This window comes from Schistocerca americana, chromosome 1, assembly GCF_021461395.2.
Source record: "Schistocerca americana isolate TAMUIC-IGC-003095 chromosome 1, iqSchAmer2.1, whole genome shotgun sequence".
Classification (NCBI taxonomy): Eukaryota; Metazoa; Arthropoda; class Insecta; order Orthoptera; family Acrididae; genus Schistocerca; species Schistocerca americana.
Window position 1 is genome coordinate 106,126,227 of NC_060119.1, and position 26,292 is coordinate 106,152,518.

Below are 26,292 nucleotides of genomic sequence, written 5' to 3' on the forward strand. Positions count from 1 at the left end.
TCCAAGGGCGGCTAGCTACACGGACCGCCAAGCGTGCAGCCAAGTGCTCGCGGACGCGAACTCAAACACGCACGAATGTTTGTCGACAACTGCTGCATTTTTCGCAACAGAATAGAAAAACCTCACTTCCACTGCCCCGATTCGCTTCCTACCATTGCTGGCCACCCTGGAGTAACAAGCGGACAAAGCCACCACTGCAAAGGACAAAACGTACCCTGGTATGTCTGTGGCTCCTCTGTTTGCTCCTGGGTGCATTAAGGACCCTCAGCTGGCGAGAGGTGGATGCACGTGATGCATACAGGAACATTGACGAGGAGCCTCGATTTGGTGGTCCTGGTGTTATTGGGTGGGAAGGCATAATGATAACGCTCGTCCACATACCACTGCTGTAACCCAACATGCTCCACAGAGTACAGACAAGTTGCCTTGACCCACTAGATCGCCAGATCTGTCTCCAATCGAACAGATACGGGACATCATCGGACAACTCCAGCGTCATCCACTTCCAGCATTAACCCTCTCTGTATTGAATGACATGTGCAATAGGCATGGAACTCCATCTCCCAAACCCCGGCACTTGTACACCACAATGCGTGCACCTTTGTATGCTTGCATTCAACAGTCTGGCGGTTACACCGGTTATTAACGTAACAGCGTTTTACATTTGCAATTGCTTATCTCGCTCTTTTATCAACTTGTGATCTTGCAGTGTTAATCCTTTACACAAATCAGCTAGACAAATGCATTCCCAAAATTTCATTACTCCACATTAATTATTTTTTGGTGTTTCATTTTTTCTGGTCAGTGTATCTTAGCGCACACAGTGTTTTTCAGTAGAGCACTTGCACGCGAAAGGCAAAGGTCCCGAGTTCGATTATCGGTCCGGCACACAGTTGTGATCTGCCAGGAAGTTTCGTTTTCTTATCTTATTCTCGCAGGCGTTAGCTAGGCGTACGTTGGTAGCAATCTGAGCTGTACCGACGGCGTGCCGAAGTAGCCCCACTGCCAAGGGTGCAGGCACAGACTGGGTGAAAAAACTGGCCAGAAAAAAGCCAACAAAGAGAAATGGTTTAAGAATTAACGGGGAAAGGCGCGTGAGTTCTCATACCCGTCGTGTTCCTATCTTCCGCCTACAAGAAGCAGCCTTTCGCTCTCCCCACGACAGTAAACCACGCTGTTGTCGCACTCTAATTTCTGCAGCATCCTGAAGAAGCGACTCCTACCGAACAGCAGTCAATCGCTAACGTCTTTTGTGCAGCAGCTGCGCACTTAGCTCACACAGATGCGCCTGCACAGTTCCCGCATGTTCAACAGTGGAGCTTTTGCAGATACTTCGTTACGGTGTTGCGTAATCTCAAAGGTCGGCGTGCGGGTGCTGAAGCAAATACAAGTATGCTGTCTGAAGTAAGGCTTCAAAATTTCCCGATTTCTGTCGATTGAGGACTGTACCGAGACGAGACGTGGAGGAAGCAAGAAACATAGGCGGTGGGGGGCTGAGATTACGTAATTTACTTGTCCATCAAGTATGTACTTTTGCTGCTCCCGAGTTTCGGTTGATTCCATCCGTGGCGTAAATAAATAAGAACTCACGAATAAGCATTCTTTGGCCGATTAATAGTGTTACAGGAGTTGTTACTGTGCTTATACACTGCTATACTCTGTTCGTCTACATTGATATCTCGTACGCTCTCCCACTAGTCATCGGCTGCAGTGCTGAAGCATCTGTGTCGTAAAACCAGTGAAAAAAGAAGTGAGGTACGAGTTAGGTATTTGTTGTTGTTCTGGAATGAATGAATGAATGAATAACTGACACATGATAAAGGATCGATAGTCATAATGTTCTTTGCTAATCATTTTGCTAACCCATGTAATTTTCCATGAAATATCACTTGTCAGTCGATGATATGGCTGAACTTAATTTTTTTTATATCTACGAACAAAATTGAAGGTTTTTAAATATGCGTGGAAAAAAATAAAAGGTTTTTTTTTTGGGAGGGAGGAGGGGGGGGGGGGGTACGGCGCTGTTTTGGTTAGGTAGTGGAATCGTTCCACAGACAACCACAAATGTCGGTGCTCTAAACTTTGTCAGTAGTGTTCCGCGAAAAGAATGTAGTCTTCCATCCAGAGATTCCGGTTTGAGTTCACGAAGCATCTTGGTAATACTTCAGTATTCATCGAATCTACCGGTAAAAAGTCTAGCAACCTGCCTGTGAACTGCTTCAATGTCTTCCATTAACTCGACAAGGTGGGCATCACAAACACTCGAGCGGTGCTGAAAAATGATTCAAACAAGTGTTCTGTACGCAGTCTCCGTTATAGATGAGCGAATTATTGGAAAAATTCTAGAAAAATTTAGACGTCTTCTGTTATTTAACACGGTTTTCCGATACTCCTTCACCAAAGAAGACGAAGTAAATATTCCTGAATTCCAATCAAGAGCAACTGCCAAGATGAGAAATATAGAAGTAGATATCCTTGGAGTAACGAAGCAGCTCAAATCACTTAATAAAGGCAAGGCTTCCGGTCCGGATTGTATACCAGTCAGGTTCCTCTCAGAGTATGCTGATAAAATAGCTCCACATTTAGCAATTATATTAAACCACTCGTTCAAAGAAAGATCCGTACCTAAAGACTGGAAGATTGCTCAAGTCACACCAATACCCAAAAAGGGAAATAGGAGTAATCCGCTGAATTACAGGCCTATATCACTAACGTCGATTTGCAATAGGGTTTTGGAACATATACTGTATTCTAACATTATGAAGACCTCGAAGAAAACGATTTATTGACACATAGTGAGCACGGTTTCAGAAAATATCGTTCTTGTGAAACACAACTAGCTCTTTATACTCATGAAGTAAAAATTGCTATCGACAGGGGATGTCAAATTGATTCCATATTTTTAGGTTTCCAGAAGGCTTTCGACACCACTCCTCACAAGCGTCTTCTAACCAAACTGCGTGCCTACGGAGTATCGCCTCAGTTGTGAGACTGGATTCGTGATTTCCTGTCAGAAAGGTGACAGTTCGTAGCAATAGACGGAAAGTCATCGAGTGAAACAGAAGTAATATCCGGCGTTCCCCAAGGAAGTGTTACAGGCCCTCTGTTGTTCCTGATGTATATTAACGACATAGAAGACAATCTGAGTAGCCGTCTTAAATTGTTTGCAGATGATGCTGTCATTTACCGTCTTGTAAAGTCATCAGATGATCAAAGTGACTTGCATAATGATCTAGATAAGATATCTGTATGGTGCGAAAAGTGGCAATTGACCCCGAATAAGGAAAAGTGTGAAGTTATTCACATGAGTACTAAAAGAAATCAGCTAAATTTCGATTACGCGGTAAGTCATACAAATCTCAAGGCTGTAAGTTCAACTAAATACTTACGGATTACAATTGCGAATAACCTAAATTGGAACGATCACGTAGATAATATTGCGGGTAGAGAAACCCAAAGACTCCGATTCATTGACAGAACACTTTGAAGGTGCAACAGGCCTACTAAAGAGACTGCTTACACCACGCTTGTCCGCCCTATTCTGGGGTATTGCTGTGCGGTGTGGGATCCGCATCACGTGGGACTGACGGATGACATCGAAAAAGTACAAAGAAGGGTAGCTCGTTTTGTATTATCGGGAAGTAGGGGAGACTGTCACAGACATGATACGTGAATTGGAGTAGCAATCATTAAAACAAAGGCGTTTTTCGTTGCGTCTCATGAAATTTCAATCACAAGTTTTCATTCTGTTGGCACCCACCTACATAGGGAGAAATGATCATTACGATAAAATAAGATAAATCTGGGCTCGCACAGAAAAATTTAATTGCTCGTTTTTCCCGCTTGCCCTTCGAGAGTGGAACGGTAGAGAGACAGCTTGAAGGTAGTTCTTTGAATCCTCTGCCAGACCCTTTATTGTGAATAGCAGAGTAGTTACGTAGATGTAGACGTAGTGTTCGCCTATCCTGCAACCGACCGTACGTGCTCGTTCGATTTCAATCGGTTATGAAATATTAGGCCTAGACATTTAATCGATGTGACTGGCAACAGCACGCCTCTTACACTGTGTTGTAACATTACAACATTGTGTTTCCTACTCGTCTGCATTAGCTTACGTTTTTCGCACAGTTAGAGAAAGCCGCGATTCATCGCACAAAACAGAAATGCTACTCAAGTCATCACGTATCGTCCTGTAGTCACTGAAAGACGACGCTATCCCGTACAGTTGAGCATCACAAACAGTAGCAGATCGCTGGTCAGCGTATCTGTCAGATCGTTTATGTGTGTAGGGAAGAAGAGCAGCTCTATCGCACTAGCCTGGGACCCTGATTTGATCTCGTCGAACATAAAAAGCAGTCACTCCATCACTTAGTTATATGAAGGTAACATCTACCTTGTTGCAGTGCTCTTTGTCGGAAGTGGGTCGTGTGTCCGTATATTTCACTTTGTAACCACAACTGTTCACTGCAGAGCAATGGCATTTATGCATGGAAATAGCCTTAAGTCTCGTATTGTGCGGAATAGTGCTTCGGTAGCGGTGGGTGGATGTGGTTGGTTATGGGTGGCAAAAACTGTAATGCTAACGTAATTAAGACTCGACGCTGTCAACATAGATTGAGGTGATGTAATCTCTGTCTACGGGGTTACCAAAGATCTCAAAAAGTACTTGACCGATTTACTTTAGTGCTAGCAAACAGAGAAGTTGAATTTATGACTTATCGGCTTATGATTAGAATGCCCCTACAAAATCTGAATTTGCAATAGTAATAAACAAAACAAGGTTCAAGGTGAGAGAGGGGGAACAGGAGATGGATAGAGGGGTGAGAGGAAATGGACATGGAAAAAAGAAAGTAAGAGATGGCCAGAGAGAGGGAGGGCAGAAGGAGGAGATGGATAAAAGAAAGAGGAGGAGGAAGTGGACAGAAAAAGCGAGCAGAAGGAGATAAGAACATATGCAACACATATTCGAAACGTGCTTTGCCGGCCGGGGTGACCGAGCGGTTCTAGGCGCTACAGTCTGGAACCGCGCGACCGCTACGGTCGCAGGTTCGAATCCCGCCTTGGGCATGGATGTGTGTGCTGTCCTTAGGTTAGTTAGGTTTAAGTAGTTCTAGGGGACTAGCAGTTAAGTCCCATAGTTCTCAAGGCCATTTTTTGAAACGTGCTTTTTCTTTCTTTTCTTTTCCATTTAACCACAGTGAGCCAGAGCAACGCATGGTCGGGAACAGCTAGCGCTTTATGAGTGCCTCACTGTATTATGCTAATTTTCCGTATTGTTTAGTTCTGCTGCACTGAAACCCAGAGAAGGAAAAAGACAAAGGGCTCGAGCAACGTACCTAAAAGTGTAGTTGCGACCACAGTTGTACTGATTTCAAATTTTCTGTTTCAGACGCTGGACTTTGACCGCGATGGTCTGACGAAGATGAAGAAAGCGATCAAGGCGATACATAACTCCGGCAACTGTAAGTACAATGGCCTATCACGTTGTCGTAAAGTTAATGCATTTAAATTAGCCCATTTTGCTGTTTGTATTCACGCACGCGAAGTGTGACAAGTGGTTCTGATGCGCTCTACGGGTCATTAATTCTTCGAGCTTTGCGGCTGACACCAGTCGGAGAAGTAGGTTTCTCTCTCGGGTGGGTGGCTGAACGCTGTGATTGTAACGTACTGTACATCGCTAACGAGGCGACGGGGAGCGGCCGTTGCTCCAAGTGCTCTCAGCAGCAGCAGCTGGCGCAGTGCTTTATTTTACCCACTTCACTTGCGTACTGCAGACGTACTGGGACGCTGGCGTACATTTCTGAGCTCGCGTGACCCAGCCGCATGACGCAGCGAAGCCGCTGGGAACGCTCTTTGTCTCACGGAGTCGCCTTCCTCCACAAATCCACGGCCGGTTGCTCCCACATTCTTTCCCAGAACGGTGAGACTGTCTGCAAGTAGTAACCTCTCTGCCAAATCCTGACAGATCGTAATTCGTGCAGAATGCACTCATAGGCAGCTGCCACATCTCTTCTTAACCACAGTAATACTGCTGCGGTATTAGTCTCGCTATTACACAGTAAAGCAAACTTGCCAGCTTAGCAAAGATAAAGTTTATTGACTTTATTAAGGATTGAGAATTTCATTCGAATTTCAGGGTCTTTTGGGGAGGAATGGGGACAGCGGCATTAAAATACAGTCCATTACACATGGCAGCAATGTATGTATGCTCTGACACCCCACCCTACACTTACTGATTCAAATTAATTATTTAACTTCTGTCTCTGCTGATATTCAGGACGTATACCTCGTCCTTCGTAACAGCACACTCGGCAAACAGGGTGGAAAGTTCAGAATTGGTAATTGATCAAAATAATTGTTACTTAGCTGGAAATATTCTTCTTCGTCATTTCTCGTGGTGCAAGTCTAGAGGTTTTCTTTCTCGCTTTCCTGCAGAATGTCGACAAAAAAATTTGGATTTGGAGGAGTCCACGGGTTTGATCTTCTTGTATCAATTCTAATCAAAAAAATGAAAGCGTTTCAGTTTCCAAATTGTTGATATATTCTCGACATCATTTCACAAATTTTAAATAACACACTTTCTTTGTCGTTCACAACTATAAAAAGATGCTTTTGAGCATTGTTAATTAGACATATTGGGCAACATTCGCCCAACTTTGACCACACGCGGCCATAGACAACTTCTCTCGGCAAACTACTCCATAGTAGCTCAGTTTATCCACTGATGGTCCACAGATTGTTAAATACAAAGATAACAACACATTGGTCAAAGATTATTGAATTTCTCCATGCTTACATTCACCTCTGAAATTTACATTCATAAAAAAATCAAGACAATTTTTTATAAGAAATATTTACAAAATTTATGACAGTTAAAAAAAGGGTATCGCAAATTGCATGACAAAACATATTGTATCAGAAATTACACTTGGTACGTAGAACATGATATAGCCAGAGTAGTTTCGTTACAATGCTGAGAGAAGCTTCTGGGATTTTTTATCGACATGTCGTAAACCTGGAAAGAGTACGTTGTGCATATATGCTTCAGCGCTGGCACGATTCCTCTACCTTCCGAGTGAACTAAAAAAACATTGTAACAGAACGGTATCGATTAATAGGCTACTGCGCATTACTGCAAAGCTACATCAACAATGGACTGCTGCTATGGGGCCGCTCTAAGACTGCAGGAACGCGCTGTTACTATCGAAGAAAGCAGTCGGAATCGCTTTCTTCGAGAAAGGTTTTTGCCCTTTTCAGCCAGTACGTGTTCAGCTGCCTTATTCAATTCGAACTAACCATTCAGCCACCACAACATTCGGAATATGATTGAGAATACAGACAGTGAGGCAGGTCAAGCTGTCGACTGACCAAGACACCACACAGCTTTCCAGCCCCCCCAGGGGGTCCACAACTCTTTCGTGGATACGTGCGTGGCGAGCACGGGGCCCCGAGCCATTGCAGCCTTCTTTCTCTCCCGGGCTGCATTTCCTTTCCCTTCCCCTCCTTTCCCCTCCATACCCCTTTCCCCTCGCCCTCTCCTCTCCCTCTATTGGTGTCCTTGCTTATGTTGGCCCCCGCTATCCTCCTGGTTCTGTTGGTTTTACACTCTGGCTTTGTTGCGTAATCATCTCCTCCTTTTGGCATTCCTTGGTCCCCCTCTGGGGTTTGACCTCCATTCCAAAATTTCTCTTCCGTAGTGTGAGCCATTTGGGGAAGAGCACCTTACCTAGTGTCTCCGACGTGTGCCCTCCTAGTATATTCCACCTTTTCTTCTACGTCGTTGTCTGATGCTAGGGTGCATAGCCAGCACGGTAGCCAGCCCGTGTGGTGGGGTCGCTATGTACCCTTTTGGTTGAGCCCCCTGAACACACAGGGATCACACTTCTGATACCTGAGCTGTGACCTCCTCATGCATGCCTTGGAGTGGTTGCTCGTCATCCTGGAGCATCGGAACTCCCGGCAATGGCCGCCGTGCCAGACGGCCCTTGCTGTGGCTGGGTGGCGCCCGTGAGGAGAGCCCCTGATCGGAGTGGGTGGTATCAGGGCGGACGCTATGCAGATGAAACGCATAAGGGTCCAAACCTCTGGCCGCTCTTCTGCGGCCGTCTCTCTGCGTGGTACTGATTCCTCAAGTGCTGCTTCTCTTGCCCCTTCGGCCTTCCCTTCTGTGGCTACCCCCTGGGAGGAGGGTCAGGCCCGTCGTCTAGGGGCAAAACCTTTCCCCCGTTATCTAGTTTGCACCAGGACTGATGGAGATACTTTCACCAGTGTCAAACCTTTATTCTTTGTGGAACACATTGAAGACAAGTTCGGCGAAGTGGACTCCCTGAGCAAGATGCGGTCGGGTTCGTTACTGATAAAAACTGCTTCGGCTGCCCAATCTGCGGCCCTTCGTGCCTGTACCCATCTTGGCACAATTCCCGTGTCCATTACCCCTCACCAGTCTCTAAATATGGTACAAGGTGTGATTTTTCACAGAGACCTCATCCTTCAAACTGATGAGGAACTTCGGGACAATCTCGGACGGCGGGGTGTTCACTTTGTTCGGCGTGTTCAGAAGGGTCCTAAAGATAATCGTATTGATACTGGTGCCTTTATCCTGGCCTTTGAAGGGGATACCCTTCCTGAGAAAGTTAAGATTATGGTCTATCGCTGTGATGTGAAGCCGTACATCCCACCTCCTATGCGGTGTTTTAAGTGCTTGCGTTTTGGCCACATGTCTTCTCGCTGTACCCAGGACCCTCTCTGTGGTGACTGTGGACGTCCACTCCATGAGGGGAGTCCCTGTGTTCCCCCTCCTGTATGTGTAAATTGTCATGGTAGTCTTTCTCCACGTTCAGCAGATTGCCCAGTCTATAAGAAAGAAAAAAAGATACAGGAGTATAAGTCTCTTGATCGTTTAAGCTACACAGAGGCCCGTAAGAAATATGCCCGATTGCACCCTGTGTCCATGACATCTAGTTACGCCTTGGTTACATCTTCATCCCTTCCTCCCCCTTCCTTACCCCCGTCCCGGACCCCTCTCCTTCCCCCCTCCCCTGCGGCTCCCACACCTTCTCCTCTGGGCGCCGCTCCCCCTCCCCAGCCGGAGAAGTGTCCCACTCCTTCGGCGTCTGCCGGTCAAGGGCGCCTCTCCCGGGATGCCCCTTCCCGGCACCTTCCAGGTCAAAGGTCTGCTGCAGCGCGGCGACCGCGAGAGCCGCGGTCTATCGGCCCCCAGGTCGCCCGGTCTCTTTCTGTTCCTGATCTTGCTGCAGCTGGCTCCATTATGCCACACAGCCCTCCTCGATCTCAGCCTGAAAAGAAGAAGAAACGTAAGTCCCGGGACAAAGAGCCTCTGGTGTCACCGGAGGTCCCTTCCCCGGCTTCACAACCGGATTCTGACCTGTCGTTTATGGATGTCGCCCCCTCCTTGTCGGTGACGGGTGGGGACCCGGCGGTATGACTGGATTTAGCGTGTTCAGCCCTCATGTAAACCATCGTTCTGTGGTTCTCCAATTGAATTGTAATGGCTACTATCGTCACCTTCCGGAATTGACATCCCTTCTTTCGTCCTACTCAGCAGCTTGTGTGGTTCTCCAGGAATCTCATTTTACTGATGCTCACTCACCGACCCTCCGTGGGTTCCGTGTTTTCTGTCGAAATCGGGTCGGACCCTTGCGGGCTTCTGGTGGCGTTTGTACGTTGGTCCGTACAGACATTGCTAGCACGTGGATTCCTCTCCAAACTACATTGGAAGCAGTTGCTGTTAGGGTCCACTTAGACTCTGCAGTCACAGTATGCAATCTTTATCTCCCTCCTGACAGGACTCTTACACCTGCTGCCTTAACCACCCTTCTTCAGCAACTTCCTCCTCCCTTCCTCCTCCTTGGGGATTTTAATGCTCATCATCCTTTGTGGGGCAGTGCCTTTCCATCTAGACGAGGTCTTCTTATCGACCAATTTATTGCAGACCACGACCTGTGCCTTCTTAATGATGGCTCCCCTACTCATTTCAGTGCTGGTCATGGTACCTTTTCTGCCATTGATCTTTCTCTTTCTTCTCCCTCTCTCCTCCCTTCATTACACTGGTCGCCACACGACGACCTTTGTGACAGTGACCATTTCCCGTTGATTATCACGCTCCCTTCCCGCTCCCCGATGGAGAGGTTACCTCGTTGGTCTTTCCACCGCGCCGATTGGCCTCTATATACTGCACAGGTCGAGTTTTCTCCCTCTTTGTCGGGTTGTATTGATGACGTCCTACGTGACGTGTCTGACGCGATTGTTCGCGCTGCTAACCTTGCTGTCCCGCGCTCATCTGGACAATTTCGTCGTCGGCAAGTCCCGTGGTGGAGTACGGCCATTGCCATTGCCATCCGTGATCGCCGTCGAGCTTTGCAACACTTTAAGAGGCACCCATCTGTAGCCAGCCTTTCTACCTTTAAGCGCCTTCGCGCTAAAGCCCGTTATTTAATCAAACAGAGCAAGCGGATATGTTGGGAACGATTCGTTTCTTCCCTTGGTTCCACTGTCCCTCTGTCACGGGTATGGGCTACACTTCGCTCTCTCCAAGGTTGCCATCGGCAGTCCACCCTCCCAGGCCTTCACCTCCCAGATGGCATTTGTACGGACCCATTAGTTCTTGCAGAACATCTTGCGACACATTTTGCAGTGGCATCAGCGTCGGCCTCCTATCCAGCTGCTTTCCTTCATCAAAAACAGCAGGCTGAAGCTGTCACCTTATGTTTCACCACTTGTGAGTCAGAATCTTACAACGAACCTTTCACTGAATGGGAATTTCTTTCTGCTCTATCTGCTTCTCATGATACGGCTCCTGGCCCAGATTCCATTCATAACCAGCTGCTTCAACATCTCAGTGCTCCACAACGGCACCATCTTCTTCGGGTGTTTAACCGTATCTGGCTCCAGGGTGACTTCCCTTCTCAGTGGAGGGATAGCATTGTGGTTCCTGTCCTTAAGCCTGGTCAGAACCCCCTATCTGTTGACAGCTATCGGCCAATTAGTTTGACCAATGTTGGTTGTAAGTTACTTGAACGGCTGGTAGCCCGTCGGCTCACTTGGGTCCTCGAATCTCGGGATCTATTGTCCCCTTACCAGTGTGGCTTTCGAGAGGGACGATCTCCAATCGATCATTTGCTTTGCTTGGAATCCGCAGTTCGGCAGGCTTTTTCCCAGCGCCGCCATTTGGTTGCAGTGTTTTTTGACCTTCGCAAGGCCTATGACACGGCCTGGCGCCATCACATCTTACTAACCCTTCATCAGTGGGGTCTTCGGGGCCCACTCCCGATTTTTATCCGCCAGTTCCTGATCCATCGGTCATTCAGAGTTCGAGTTGGTACTGCTTTTAGTTCTCCACGGACCCAGGAGACGGGCATCCCACAGGGTTCTGTCTTGAGTGTCCTTCTTTTCCTCATTGCTATCGATGGACTTGTGGCCTCTGTCGGTCCCTTGGTCGCCCCTGCCCTGTATGTGGATGATTTCTGCATTTGGGTTAGTTCCTCCTCGATGCCATCTGCAGAACGGCAGCTCCAGGTGGCTATACGGCGTGCCTCTGCATGGACCCTCTCACACGGGTTTCAATTCTCTCCTTTAAAATCGCGGGTGGTCCACTTCTGTCGCCGTACTACGGTCCACCCTGATCCAGAGCTCTATCTCGCTGCACAAAGATTGCCTTTGGTTCCACAGTTTCGTTTCCTAGGTCTTCTTTTCGACAACAAGCTCACTTGGCTGCCCCATATCAGACTCCTGAAGGTAGGATGTTTCCGTAAACTCAATGTCCTTCGCTTCCTTGCCCACTCCTCCTGGGGTGCGGACCGTTCCCTCCTCCTCCGTCTTTATCGTGCTCTAGTTCTGTCACGTTTGGACTATGGTTGTCAAGTTTATGGTTCAGCTGCTCCTTCCACGCTGCACGTGCTGGATCCAGTCCACCATCGTGGTATCCGTTTGGCCACCGGTGCCTTCCCTACTAGCCCTGTTGATAGTCTCCTGGTTGAAGCTGGGATCCCCCCCCCCCTTTCTGTTCGGCGGTCCCAGCTTCTGGTGTCTTATGCCCTTACTATCCGTTCTTCTCCCGCTCATCCTTCCTATTCTATCCTATTCCCAGACCATGGACGTCGCCCGCCTGACTCCCGCCCTCGGGCGGGTTTACCGGTTGGGCTGCGCCTTGCGTCTCTTACCCGTGATTTTCGGCTTCCTTCTTTGTCCAGTCTTCCTCGCTCCCTCCCCTCCACCCCTCCTTGGTTAGTTCCTCGGCCTCGAATTCGGATGGATCTCCGCCGCGGTCCGAAAGATTCCATCCCCCCGGTGGTGTTCCGTTCCTTTTTCCGCCAAATTTTATGGGAGTTTCGGGATGCTGTTGTTTTTTACACTGATGGCTCTAAATCTGCTGATCATGTTGGGTATGCCTTCACGTCCTCTGTTGGAACGGAAAATCATCTACTGCCACCCTCATGTGGGGTGTTTAGTGCGGAATTGATGGCAATTTCCCGGGCCCTTACCTTTATTAAACAATCCCAACACAACCGCGTTTTATTATGTACGGACTCGATGAGTGGCCTTCTTGCTATTGACCGGTGTTTTTCGCGCCATCCCTTGGTCTCTGCCATCCATGACCATCTCGCTGATCTTCACCGTGCTGCTTGTTCCATTGACTTCCTATGGGTCCCGGGCCATGTGGGTACCCCGGGTAATGAGCTCGCTGATCGTTTGGCTGGGGGAGCAGTTACTTACCCCCCGTTTTCTGTAACCCCTCCTGCAGCGGATTTACGGCTTCACATCAAATCCCACTTTGCACAGTCATGGGCCAATTCTTGGGAGGCTACTCCACTGTCTAATAAACTTCGTGCCATTAAGGTGAATACAGGCCCATGGCGTTCTTCCTTTAGCCTCTCCCGCAAGGACTCGACCACACTGTGTCGTCTCCGCATTGGCCATACCAGGCTGACCCATGGTTTCCTTTTGCGTGATGAGCCACCCCCGCTATGTGGTTGTGGAGCCTTCCAGTCAGTGGCCCACATTTTGGTTGAATGCCCCCTTCTTTTGGCTCTGCGTGCTAAGTACAGACTCCCCCACACTTTACCTTTGATGTTGGCTGACGATTCCCGGATGGTCTCTCTGGTTCTAGGTTTCCTCCGGGAGAGTGGTTTTTATTCTCAGTTTTAAAGTTTTTAATCTCCCTCTGGTGTTGGGGCAGGGCGGTGAGTGTTTGGGTGTCTCCCACTGTAGGCAGTGTTCAGAGATTCCCGCTTCACCTCCCTGACCGGAATCCTCTTTTCTTTCCCTTTTACTCTGTTTTTACCCCTTCTTTTTAAGGCTTGGTTAGTTTTTCTATTCCCATACGTACTTTCTGCATTATAGCAGTTGTACCTTTTAAGTCACAGGTGGTCTTGCCTATGCTGTTTCAGCATAGTGTTGGGTTCGTTCTCTTGCCAACTTCCCTCATTTGTTTTTACTAATGACAACGTGACTGCCCTTTTACGTTTCCCCTTTATCCGTTTTATTTTTCTGACTATACTGAGATGTCCCGTTAGCAGAATGGAGTCTATTTGAAACAAGGGACTGATGACCTTGCTGTTTGGTCCCTTTAACCTCAAACAACCAACCAACCAACCAACCAGCTTTCCAGCGGTGGCCCTGAAAATGTTCGGTCTTCACACTGACTGCTTGTCTTATTCCTTAGTTAAGTTTCCCGTGCCACCCCCTCCTAACGCCTCCCCTTCTTGTAAGGTGACAGACGCGACAACTTCTGACCCCATCAGCGTAGCGATTTCGAAAATTATACGCGACTATATTTTATTTACAATTATTGTTGCGTGTCATTTTCTATTGACACAGCCAATGGGAGGTACTATGGCTGTCTTAAGACTACAGTATATTTTTCCATATATACAAAGCTGTAGTAAACTTGGTCTCTAAAATGCACACCTTAAGAGCTACAAGCACTCTTTCATCTTCGCTACTGTGAACAAATCTCTTCTACTGCAAGCTGTTTGCTTTCCTTATTCTGGGAGAATCCAGTATGACCAAAACTAGAAAAATGGCCAGCATATATATGGGCTCTAAACTGCATACCGAAAGAGCTATGAGCACTTCTTTATTTCGCTATTGTGAACGATCTCTCCTCTATCAACCAAGTCCTCATAGCTCTTAAGATAAGCATTCCAGAGCCCATGTTTACTAGAAAACTTTTTTTCTTATTTTCGTCCATACTACCTCCTCCCAAAACGGGATGGGAAGAGCTTGCAGTACACAAGTTTCTTTCACAGTATCGGAAGTCGGCTCTGTTGGTCTAACAGTATTCGGTCAGAGGGCTGGCTACTCTCTGTAATAAAGAAAAAACCAGTGAAGTATTCAACAGTGAACTTGGCCGAGCGGTTCTAAGCGCTTCAGTCCGAAACCGCGCGACTGCTACGGTCGCAGGTTCGAATCCTACCTCGGACATAGATGTGTGTGATGTCCTGAGGTTAGTTAGGTTTAAGTAGTTCTATGTCTGGGGGACTGATGACCTCAGATGTTAAGTCCCATAGTGCTCAGAGCCATTTGAACCATTTTTGAACCAAAACGGCTTGATCTGCCTGTTTCTTCACGTCAACAAGGACCACATGCTGTGCGCGACTTACATAGAATCGCTGTTGAAGAGTGGGACAATTTGGACCAGAGAATATTTAATGATCTCATCGATGGTATGCCACGACGGATTCAAGCTCGAAGCAAGGGGACGCTCCACCACGTTTCTCCGGAGTGGTGTGACAAATTTTCCGTGGCATACAGACGTTTTTGTCGTTTCACAAGTGTTTGGTTTCTTGGTTTGGTGATGTGAATGCATTGGAAATGAATATATACGCGTGACTCGTAGCAAATTTTGTTTTCTGGGTGTTGAATTTTGAAATACGTAGTATACAGACATTTAGAAGTTTTATAAGAGCTGAAGAATACAGTTTTTTCGAAAAAAATGTCACAGATGCACCATTCCACCTCAGAATCCATGAAGATTCCGACGCTAGTGGTGTTCCGATACGGTGTTCATACTGCCGTGTGATGAATATTGTTTTAGAGATATTGCTGAATATGTCGTCCGTTCACATTAATGCATAGCTGGCATTTGCGTGCTAATGATTGCCCAACGCGCCCCAAAGCCCATGTGTTTCACAAATAATGGCTGGAGCTTCAGCTAAAGGGTCAGTCAGCTCTCCCGCAGTGTCCATCGCGGTCTCGTACGGCAGATGCTTCGTTTCCAGTAACGCCTCTAACACAATACTCATCACACGGCAGTCTGAACGTCGTTTCCGTACATCACTAGCGTCAAAACCGGGGGAAAGCGCTTGTTTTCTTCAATCCAGACACAGTGAAAATTTGTATACATAGTTTTGATACGCTACATATAACACACACCAAGTCTGATTGAGGTCGGTAAGCTGCCACTACTCTTTTGTTGTTCCTTCCTCACGGTAGCAGTTTTACAGGAACCCATGACGTCAGGTGAGAGGATGGGCACCAGTCACAATGTGTTAGGGTACGAGTGATAGCGATCAGCACTTTAACTAATAAATTTCTTTATTTTCACGAAGCAATTTGTAACACGAACATTCTTTAAAGCAAAAATTACACCGAGCACCATTATATTGACTCTAGCACTCTAATAATTAGTACTGTGGCCTCTGCCATTTCATGTTCACGCACTTGGTACATGCGACGAGCGGAGAGGCGCGAAAGCGAGTCTGCATCTGTGCGCATGCGAAGCGTGAACAGTGTTATCTGCAGCCACCACATTGCTGCGCGTTACTACAGATACATATCATCTGGATGTAATCATGCAAAATAAACCGAATAAGTAAACAACAATAAATGGGAATGTACTTTAATTCCGTAATTGACACGTGTGCGGGAGAGGGCTCCTACAAGTTGGTACGGGCGTTCTAGAGTTGTGCTTACGTGTGAAGGCATTTCCGCGCTCACCCGTACAGATAGGTGAGTTAACCGTGTGTTACCATACGTTCTATTCTGGCACTAAGCTATATATCTTTGGTGTAAAGTACTCCAGGAGTTTCAGAGCGACGCACGCACACACACACACACACACACACACACACACACACACACTTTCATATGTTTTTTAAAAAACTTAGTAAGTATATATATATATATATATATATATATATATATATATATATATATATATATATATATACTATGCGGACAAAAGTATACGGACACCCCGAAAACCATTCGTTTTTCATATTAGGTACATTGTGCTGCCAGGTATTCCACGTCATCGACCTCAGTAGTCATTCGACATCGTGAGAGAGCAGAATGCGGCGCACCGCGGACTCACGGACTTCGTACGTGGTCAGGTGATTGGGTGTCACTTGTGTCATACGTCTGTACGCGAGATTTCCACACTCGTAAACATCCGTAGGACAATTGTTTCCGATGTGATAGTAAAGTGGAAACGTGAAGGGGCACGTACAGCACAAACGCGTACAGGCCGACCTCGTCTGTTGACTGACAGAGACCGCCGACAATTGAAGAGGGTCGTAGTGTGAAATAGGCAGACATCTATCCAGACCATCACACAGGAATTCCAAACTGCATCAGGATCCACTGCAAGAACTATGACAGTTAGGCGGGAGGTGCGAAAACTTGAGTTTCATGGTCGAGCGACTGCTCATGAGCCACATATTACGCGGTAAATGCCAAACGACGCCTCACTTGCTGGAAGGAGCATAAACGTTGGACGACTGAACAATAGAAAAACGTTGTCTGGAGTGACGAATCAGTGTACACAATGTGGCGATCCGATGGCAGGGTGTGGGTATGGCGAATGCCCGGTGAACGTAATCTGCCAGCGTGTGTAGTGCCAACAGTAAAATTCGGAGGCGGTGGTTTCATGGTGTGGTCGTGTTTTTCCTGGAGGGGGCTGTCACCCCTTGTTGTTTTGCGTGGCACTATCACAGTACAGGTTTACATTGATGTTATAAGCACCTTCTCGCTTCCCACTGTTGAAGATCAATTCGGGGATGGCGATTGCATCTTTCAACACGATCAAGCACATGTTCATAATGCATGGCCTGTGGCAAAGTGGTTACACGGCAATAAGATCCCTGTAATGGACTGGCCTCCACAGCGTCTTGAACTGAATCTTATATAACACCTTTGGGATGTTTTGGAACGACGACTTCTTGCCAGGCCTCACCGACTGCCATCGACGCCTCTCGTCAGTGCAGCACTCCGTGAAGAACGGGCTGGCATTCCCCAAGAAACTTTCCAGTACCTGATTCAACGTATGCCTGCGAGAGTATAAGCTGTCATCAAGGCTACCATTACCAATAGAGGGCGCCACGAACTTGGAAGTCATTTTCAGCCAGGTGTTCAAATGTGTGTGAATTCCTAAGGGACCAAACTGCTTAGGTCATCGGTCCTAGGCTTACACACTGCTTGAAGTAACTTTAACTTATGCTAAGAACAACACAAACACAAACACAAACACACACACACACACACACACACACACACACACACACACACACACATATGCCCGAGGGAAGACTCGAACCTCCGGCGGGAGGCAGCCAGGTGTCCGGATACTTTCGATCACATAGTGTATATATCGTTTATTAATATTGTTTAACGTAATCCGTGCGCAGTATGTGGAGTTTTATCTGGTCAGTGACGCAGCGTTGATACTGAAAGGTAAATTATGAAATGGAGAGTCGGGCAGATGATTAGAATCGTATGGAGTGATCGACAGACCCAGACTGTGATGCTTCGCCATAATGTTTTTCACTCTGTTGTGATAAAACGTCACTAGTGGTACTGAGCGCAACACACGCTTTACCAGAGGGAAAAAACCTAGAAACCTAGAAGACGGATGCATGCAAACAGGCGACGCATCAGAGGTGCAGCGTATGCTCTGCTCGGCTTATTAGTTACTTCACCGCCACTGAGCCGACTGTAACGCACATTTAAACGTTCCTTAAAGTGCGACAAAGCGTGCGCTAAGGCGAACGGGAGAAGTCACGCTTGGTTAGATCGCCACAAAGCACACATCAGCCCTGCACTCACAGAGAACGTGCTGTCCTGGCGTAAAGCGGTAAAAGGAAGAGAGCAGTTCTTATTTCCTCTGCGGCCGCTTCATTATGCGCCGTTACAGTGGGCAACACGAAGAGAAGAGGCCAGTCATTACGGGAGGAAAAAAATGATGAGCAGACGTCCGGAGAGAAGGAATGTCTTTTTATTTAGAAGGCGAATATTCGCTTCGAAGTTAAATAAGGATGAGCGAGTGTAATTTGGAAGGAAAAGTAATTTCTTTTTCCTAGAAGTTTCCCGCGACTGTAAGATTCCATGTCAAACGTGGATCAAAGTCAGTCAAAAACCTGCACCGGAAAGTGTTGTGCCTGAAGGACAGTGAACTTAGGAATAAACGATGTTTCCTGGTTGGTGTTTTAGTCTAGTGAGTGATTTTGGATCATAAACAGTTCCTGTTGTCTTTGTTGTGAGACAAGAGGTTGTGTTTTATGCAGCAGCAGTAAAAATTAGGAGTTCTACATATGTAACTGCTGTATAACACACTAAAGCTATTTGGAGGATTTTGTTAATCTACATCTACATCGTGCGCCGCAAGCCACCTAATGGTGTGTGACGGAGGGTACTTATCTACCACTAACTGAGCCCTCCAACCCTGTTCCACTCGCGATTAGCGCGTGGGAAAGAATGATTGTCGGTAAGCCTCTGTGTTGGCTCTAATATCTCAAATTTTCCCTTCGTGGTCGTTATGCGACGCGTGTATGGAGTGAAGTAATATGTTGTCCGATTCTTTCCGGGAAGTGTTCTCTCAAGATTTCAGTAGTAAACTTCTCCATGATCCACAACGCCTCTGTTGTAACGTCTGCCAACGGACTTTTTTGAGCATCTCCTTAACGCTCTCGCGCCGGCTGAAAGATCCCGTAACGAAACGCGCCGTTATTCGATGGATCTTATCTACCTCTCCTGTCAGTCCTTCCTGTTACGGACCCCAGATAGTTGGAGAGTACTCAAAAATCGGTCGAACAACCGCCTTATAAGTCACTTCCTTCGTGGATGAGCTACATTTCCTTAAGGTTCTTCCTGTGTTTATTCCTGATTTAATAACTTTTGCTTCTGAAGTCAAAAACATGGCTCTATTTGATAATTTTCAATTACAATCTCCCACATTTTTCGCACCACGTTTCCATATACTGCCTCCTTTCTTCTCGAAATCGTTTTGTCGGCGCACTGTGGGAGTTGTGAAGTGCACAGCTTGACAGCCCATGTATCACTGACTGAATTCTTCGCCTTCTATCGGCGGTCTTTGTGTAGCATGGTATGCAATTTCACGCACTGATGTAGACTTGTCTTCGGTTCCTTGCAACCTGCAGCAGCGAGGAGAGGATAGCGTGTTTAGGAATATCTGGGTCCGAAACAAGAAAAACCAATCCCACATCAGGGTAGCGAGATCAGTGGGATTGCTTCGTTTCAGATGAGGCTGCGTGCAGTCCAGCTGTGTTCTGCGTGTACTGTGACAGACGTGATGAAAGCACACTGTTTACATGAGGAACATTGCGGGAACAATTTGTCAGCAGATCATTCACGGGATAAATTATTTTGTTACTGCAACTATTTTTGTGATAAAGAGGTGGAAATAAAACTTGGTCCATTTTTTTCAGTACTTTAGTGTTGCTGGCTTCTGCTTCTGCAATATTCACGTATTGTTAAGATTCATCGAAAACTTTTTTGTAGTTTGTAGCAGTCAGTGTACTGAATAGTTGTCTCGGCGAATGCGGTAGCGAGAAGTATTTTCTCGAAAATAACTGACAAACCACACAGATTACGTAGCACTAATCGGGCTAGATAAACGTAAGCAGAAAGTAGGGTCTAGCATCAGATTGTTGTTACGATGACAGTTCACTATGATATGCTTAAGCTGCAAACCAGGAAATTGAAGACAGGAAGCGTACGCCCATGCGGTTCTAAGAAGGGCATTGTCAACAGAAAAAGATACAATTTGCGTGTCCCAGAAACTGCAGGACACTCAAAAACTGGCTCTTCGTGTACTGCGAAAACTTACAGAGCAAATAATTCCAAAAATTGGTTTTCAAGGAGAAATTTGTTTGCCTGTCCTTCCTTGTACATCGCTCCCGTAAAGTTGGAATTGAAGAAAGGCTGCAAGAGTAATAGGTGAACAAAATACAAAATCAAGGAGGTTAGAATGGGTGATCGAACCATACACCATCAGAAATCGCGACACACTGCTAATAAACAGGAAAGTATTCATAAGAAGCTAGAATACAGATATCACTGGTGGTGAATTCACTTGCAGGACTTCCATCTTTCGTTTTTTAATGAGACTGAAGTCTTGAAGTAGAAGAAATTTATTCCTGAGAGAGTACGCTCTTGAACGTAAATAATATTCAGTATTGCAGAACATACTTCTATTATATGAATGACAAAGAACAAGAATCTGTTTCAAATGCGAAAATACAAAAAAAAAAAACCATATAGCAGGACACAAACTTACTTCCACCGATACCACGGGCCTACGTCGCTAACGACAGGAGCACGCCGTTCACGTACAGCTTTGAGGATTCGTATCGTTGACACTGAGGTGACAAAAATCGTCGGGCGCCTCCTAATATCGTGTCGGATCTCCTTTTTCCTACGGTAGTGCAGCGACTCGACGTGCCGTGTACTCAAGAAGTCGTTGGAAGTGCTCTCTGTAGCCATCCATAATTGCAAAAGTGTTACTGGTGCAGGATTTGTTGCATGAACTGACGCCTAGATTAAGTCCCATAAATGTTCGATCGGATTCATGTCGGGCGATCTGTGTGGCCAAACCATTCGCTCGAATGCTCCAGAATCTTCTTCAGAGAAATCGCGAACAATTGTGCTCGATGACATGGCGCATTGTCATCCGTAAAAATTCCATCCACGATTGGCTTCAAATGGTCTCAGAGTAGCACAACATAACCATTTCCAGCCAGTGATCCGTTCAGCTGGACCAGACAACCCAGTCCATTCTACGTAAACACAATCCTCACCATTATGGAGCCACCATCAGCTTGTACAGTGCCTTGTTTGTCAACTTTTGTCCATCGCTTCGCAGGGTCTGCGCTACACTCGTACCGTACCATCAACTCCTACGTTTGCAGCTCGTGGTCTAGGGGCTAGCGTTGCTGCCTCTGGATCACGGAGTGGCGGGTTCGATTCCCGGACGAGTTCGGGGATTTTCTCCGCCCGCGGACTGGGTGTTTGTGTTGTCCTCATCATTTCATCATCATTCGAAAGTGGCGAAATTGGACTGTGTAAAGATTTGAAATTTGTACGGGCGCTGTTGACCGCGCAGTTGAGCGCCCCACAAACCAGACTCTCACCATTTGAAAACGGGATTCATCTGACCAGGTCACGGTTTTCGAGTCATCTGGGGTCCAATCGATACGGTCACGAGCTCAGGAAAGGCGATGTCGCGCTGTTAGCGAAGGCACTGGCGTCGGTCGTCTGCTGCCATAGCCCATTCACGCCCAATTTCGCCGCGCTGTCCCAACGGATACGTTCGCCATACGTCCCACATTGATTTCTCCGGTTATTTTACGTGGTGTTGCTTGACTGTCAGCACTAACAAATCTACGCAAACGCCGCTGCTCTCGGTCGTTAAGTGAAGGCCGTCGCCCACTCTGTCGTCCGTCGTGAAACGCGGTGCCAGAAATACGGTATTGTCAGCACACCCCTGACGCTGTGGATCTCGGAATATTGAATTCCCTAACGATTTCCGAAATGGACTGTCCCGTGCGTCTAGCTCCAACTACCATGCCGCGGTCAAAGTCCGTTAATTCCCATCGCGCGGCCCTCATCACGTCAGAACGTTTTTCGCATGAATCACCTGACTGCAAATGATAGCTCCGTCAATGCACCGTCCTTTTATCCCTTGTCTTCGCGATACTGCCGCAATCTGTCGCGATACTGCCGCTATCTGTATATGCGAATATAGCTATCTCATTACTTTCGTCATCTCATTGTAATATGGGTTCTAAAAAGCAAGCAACTCGACCCGACTGTTGTGAAATGCTATTGGTAATACTTGTTTCGGGCCGAGCTGTTCCAAACGAAAAGCAGCGAGTTTAGGTATTCGACGCAAGTGCACAGGCTATTGCTGTGCGCTGGAGGGAACCTCTAAATAGGGGCGTAGAGTGAATTGGTGTGGATGCGTGGTGCGGCCGCTTAAGCTGTCGGTTCTCCCTGGGCGAGCCTTTGTGCGGTCCGCACAATGCGGCGCTTGTTCCTAGCCGTCGGGGACCCCAGGCCGTGATAAAGGCCGGCCTGCCGCGATACTGCCGTCTGAAATAGCCTAGCCGCCCAGCAGACTGCTCGCCGCGTTTCTCTGGGGGCGCCGCCTCAGGTGGCGAGGTGCCAGCAGCAGCGGCAGTAGTAGCAGGCACCAGACAGCAGGCGGCGACCACGCCCCCGCCCCCCGCCACGACAGCGTCTGTGTCAACCGCAGCGCAGTCCTACTTTCTGTCACTCGTATCGCCTCGCCTAGCCGTCGCCCGTCATTGCCGTTCAACCACTATCCTTTCTGTACGTGGTCAGCTTTAACTCCCACAACAAAATTTCGCTGGTTGTTGAGGAATATTTTTTGAGCATCTTAGTTAACGGACCCGTGATCATCTGTGGCTCCCATTATCATTCATTTGGCTTGTTTTACGTCAATTACCTGTTTTTTGTGAAAATCCCTTTACAACTGTGGAAACTCCTACAATAGGCAATCACCAAATCTAACCCAGTTGAATCATTCCATGTAGGCTTTCACGGCCGGCGTCTTTATCAGTAAACTCTTCCGGGCTAAGTTGCCGTGGTCGATCTGTAGAACTTCTTCTCCCTGACGTTTCGTTCTCAACTGCGGAGAACATCTTCCGAGGTGAGTCGACTCACCTCGGAAGATGTTCTCCGCAGTTGAGAACGAAACGTCAGGGAGAAGAAGTTCTACAGATCGACCACGGCAACTTAGCCCGGAAGAGTTTACTGCTAACCCAGTTGGATCTGTTTTCTCGCAAGTACATAGCCGGCCGTTGTGGCCGAACGGTTCTAGGCGCTTCAGTCCGGAACCGCGCGACTGCTACGATCGCAGGTTCGAATCCTGCCTCGGGCTTGGATGTGTGTGATGTCCTTAGGTTTGTTAGGTTTAAGTAGTTCTAACTTCTAGGGGACTGATGTTAAGTCCCATAGTGCTCAGAGCCATTTGAACATCTTGCAAGTACACAGTGGGGCAAATAAAAGTGGCACAAAGAAACACAAAAGAGGAAAGGAAAGCAAACGCCTCTGTTCTCGGTCGTTAAGCGAACACCGTTAGCCACTGCGTTGTCCGTAGTGAGACGGAATGCCTGAAATCTGGTATTATCAGCACCACTCCGCGTTCAATATCTCTTAATTCCCGTAGTGCGGCCTTAATCACACAGGCCACCATTTCACCCGAATCTCTTGAGTGCAAATAACAGCTCCGCCAATGGCCTTGTGCACGCGGCACTATCCTTATCTACACAGTGTGTTTCAGAAGTGGTGGTCAATATTCAGGGATATAACAGAAATGATCATTCCAAACGAAAGAGTCAAGTAAAACATGGGCTCTAAAACGCATATCTTAAGAGCTATGAGCAGTTCCTGATCTTCGATACTGTGAAGCAAATCTCTCTCACTGCAAGCTCTTTGCTTTCCATATTTTGGGAAGTGGTAGTATGGACCAAAATAAGAAAAAAATCACCAGTAAACATGTGCTCTAAAATGCATCCCTTAACAGTTATGAGCACCTGTTCATCTTCGGTACCTTGGACAGAACTCTTCTAATGAACAAGTGCTCATAACGTTTAAGGTATGCATTTTAGAGCACATGCTTACTGGTATTTTTTTCTTGTTTTGGTCCATACTACCACTTCCGAAAATATGGAGCGCAAAGAGCTTGAAGTAGAAGAGGTTTGCTTCACAACATTGAAGATCAAGAATGTCCCATAACTCTTAAGGTATGCGTTTTACAGCCCATGTTTACTTGACTTTTTTGTTTCGAATGATCATTCGTGTCAGATTCCTGAATATTGACCACTTTCGAATAGCCTGTATGTGTGCACATCGCTATCCCATGACGTTTATCACCTCAGTCTATTAACAAATTTTGGTAAACAGCGTACTCTATTTACTGTAGTGAACTCGAGATTGAGCACATTAATGTACTGTATTATGAATTCTATTTTTTGTCTTATGCAAAGATTCTTAGAGAAGGTAGCTAATGGAATTTAATCTATTTACCTACAGAGGGAGACAATGGATTACTAGCTATGGATACTAACGTATAATAAGAAATATTAATGCTTTGGGCTGTGCCACAGTCGCGTTGTTTTCATGGAAAGGCTACATCTTTCCCACGCGATTGTGTGAGAGATTATACTTTATTTAGCTTTTCATCGAATTCGGCCGGGCGGTAATATTCAAATGGTTATTAGACGCGTTAGTGCACGTCACTGTCAAAGCGGCATCACCGACATGTCTGACGCCGTCAGTGGTTTTGGCTGCGTAGAGGAACACCAGTAAGAGCGCGTAGTGTGTCTCTTGCAACGTTACGCATACTGATGGATTGCGGTAATTGTAATAAAACGGCGATGCCAGAAAGTATTAATTAGAGATATCGGATAACTGAAAAGACTAACCTCTGTAATTCGAGGCCGCCGCCTTTTTTTGTGCGCAAATCAGGGTATCTGACACACACACACACACACACACACACACACACACACACACACACACCTGCGCGCTCCTTCCTGACAGCAGAAGCAGCACTGGGGGATCGCCTGCCTGTAGGCTGGCCGCGTGGCAGCGACGTCGAGCGGTTGGCCGCAGTCGGCAGGTGTGGGCGGTGCCTGTGTCTATGGAGAGGTCAGGCCCGCGCTGCCCTGGCACTGGGACAGGTCAGCAACACGGCCGCGCCGCGCCGCACCCTACCTGCCCACTGTAGCGCCTGGCCGTGGGCGAACAACTGAGAGCGTTCCGAAAAACACCAGCGTGCCGCTTCCCGCCATCACCAGTCATCAGTGTGAGGCGTGGCACCCACGGGCACGAATACGCTCTTGTATTTGTCGTGGCATGGAAGCAGGCAACCTCCGAATGTCACCTTGAATTTCTTGGTGTGATACGTCAGTTTTTGGAGCCTGCTGGCTGGAAGCTGCTATCAAAATATGCGTCATCCCATCGTATCTCGGACATCCACTCGGGGTAATAAATAAGGTGACTTAGTCAGTCAAGAATCTGTGCATTCCTCAAGGCGTCTGTGGCGTCAGCTGCAGTGTCGCATCTTGCGTTATCCTGCTGGAATATACTGTTTGCTACCGTGGTCATGAAGGATATGACAACAGCTAGTACTATTTTTGCTACATAGTGGCGAACAGTTACTAAGTCACCCCTGTTGCCAAATGCAATAGGCGCACATCATTGCAGGAAGTGATAAGGACCTCGAGAATCGCTGCTTCCTGTTGCGTTTCAACTGCTCGCCTAAGGAAACACATTGGTGTCTATCTGAGCGCCACAGACAGAAACGGGACTCATCGCAGATCACCACAAAATACCACTCAATGTCCCGTTTGAGTCGGGCTCTATCTGTCTTGTGTTAAGCGACTCATGGCACGTCGAGATGTCGACCCGGCTTCCAGTAATGTGTTCCGGATGCTTAGCTGTTGTCATTCATCTATTTGTCAGAGGAAGTCGAACAGGCTACTACTTATGTTGGTGTAGTCCTTCTACAAGGACCTGGGCCTAGTCTCCCTACCTCACTGTCGTCCTCAGCGCATCTCATCAGCCAAAGGACACACAGTGATCATTGCACTAGCCTCAACTGTCTGTACCATCTGTCTGTATGATGCTTCCATGTCATTCATTCCAACATTCGACCTCTCTCAACGTTATAAACATGGCAATAAGCTGCACATGCATCTCAAACGGCTGAGTAATGTTAGATGCACCAAATAATCATTATGTATTCACACCGTTTTTCACCTTTAGGCATGGCATTTTTGCGTTCTGAAAATAAGCTCGTATATGGATGAAATTTTAATTAACACATCTCACAGGCATGGTGATAACTGGGAAGACAATTAGAACTCAGGAATACACCAAGATACATTCTAAGGAGAAAAAAAGAAAAAAAGAACGAGCGCCACGAAGGAATTACCCGAATGGGGCGGAAATCGGTAGATGCGATGTAGATGTACAGACAAACAAATGAATACAGTTTTAGAAAAACTA

The 26,292-nt window shown here is 47.0% G+C and overlaps 1 protein-coding gene across 7 annotated transcripts in view; it reads left to right on the top strand.

Moving 5' to 3' along the window:
- Positions 1-5,395: 5,395 nt before the first annotated feature.
- Positions 5,396-26,292, top strand: part of LOC124549549 (arfGAP with SH3 domain, ANK repeat and PH domain-containing protein) — a 318,055-nt gene continuing 297,158 nt past the window's right edge. For all 7 annotated transcript variants that reach the window (XM_047125253.1, XM_047125251.1, XM_047125254.1 and 4 more), the window contains exon 1: positions 5,396-5,462. In XM_047125253.1, coding sequence (XP_046981209.1) covers positions 5,423-5,462 — 40 coding nt within the window. In that variant the 5' untranslated portion in view covers positions 5,396-5,422. The remainder of the gene's footprint in view (positions 5,463-26,292) is intronic.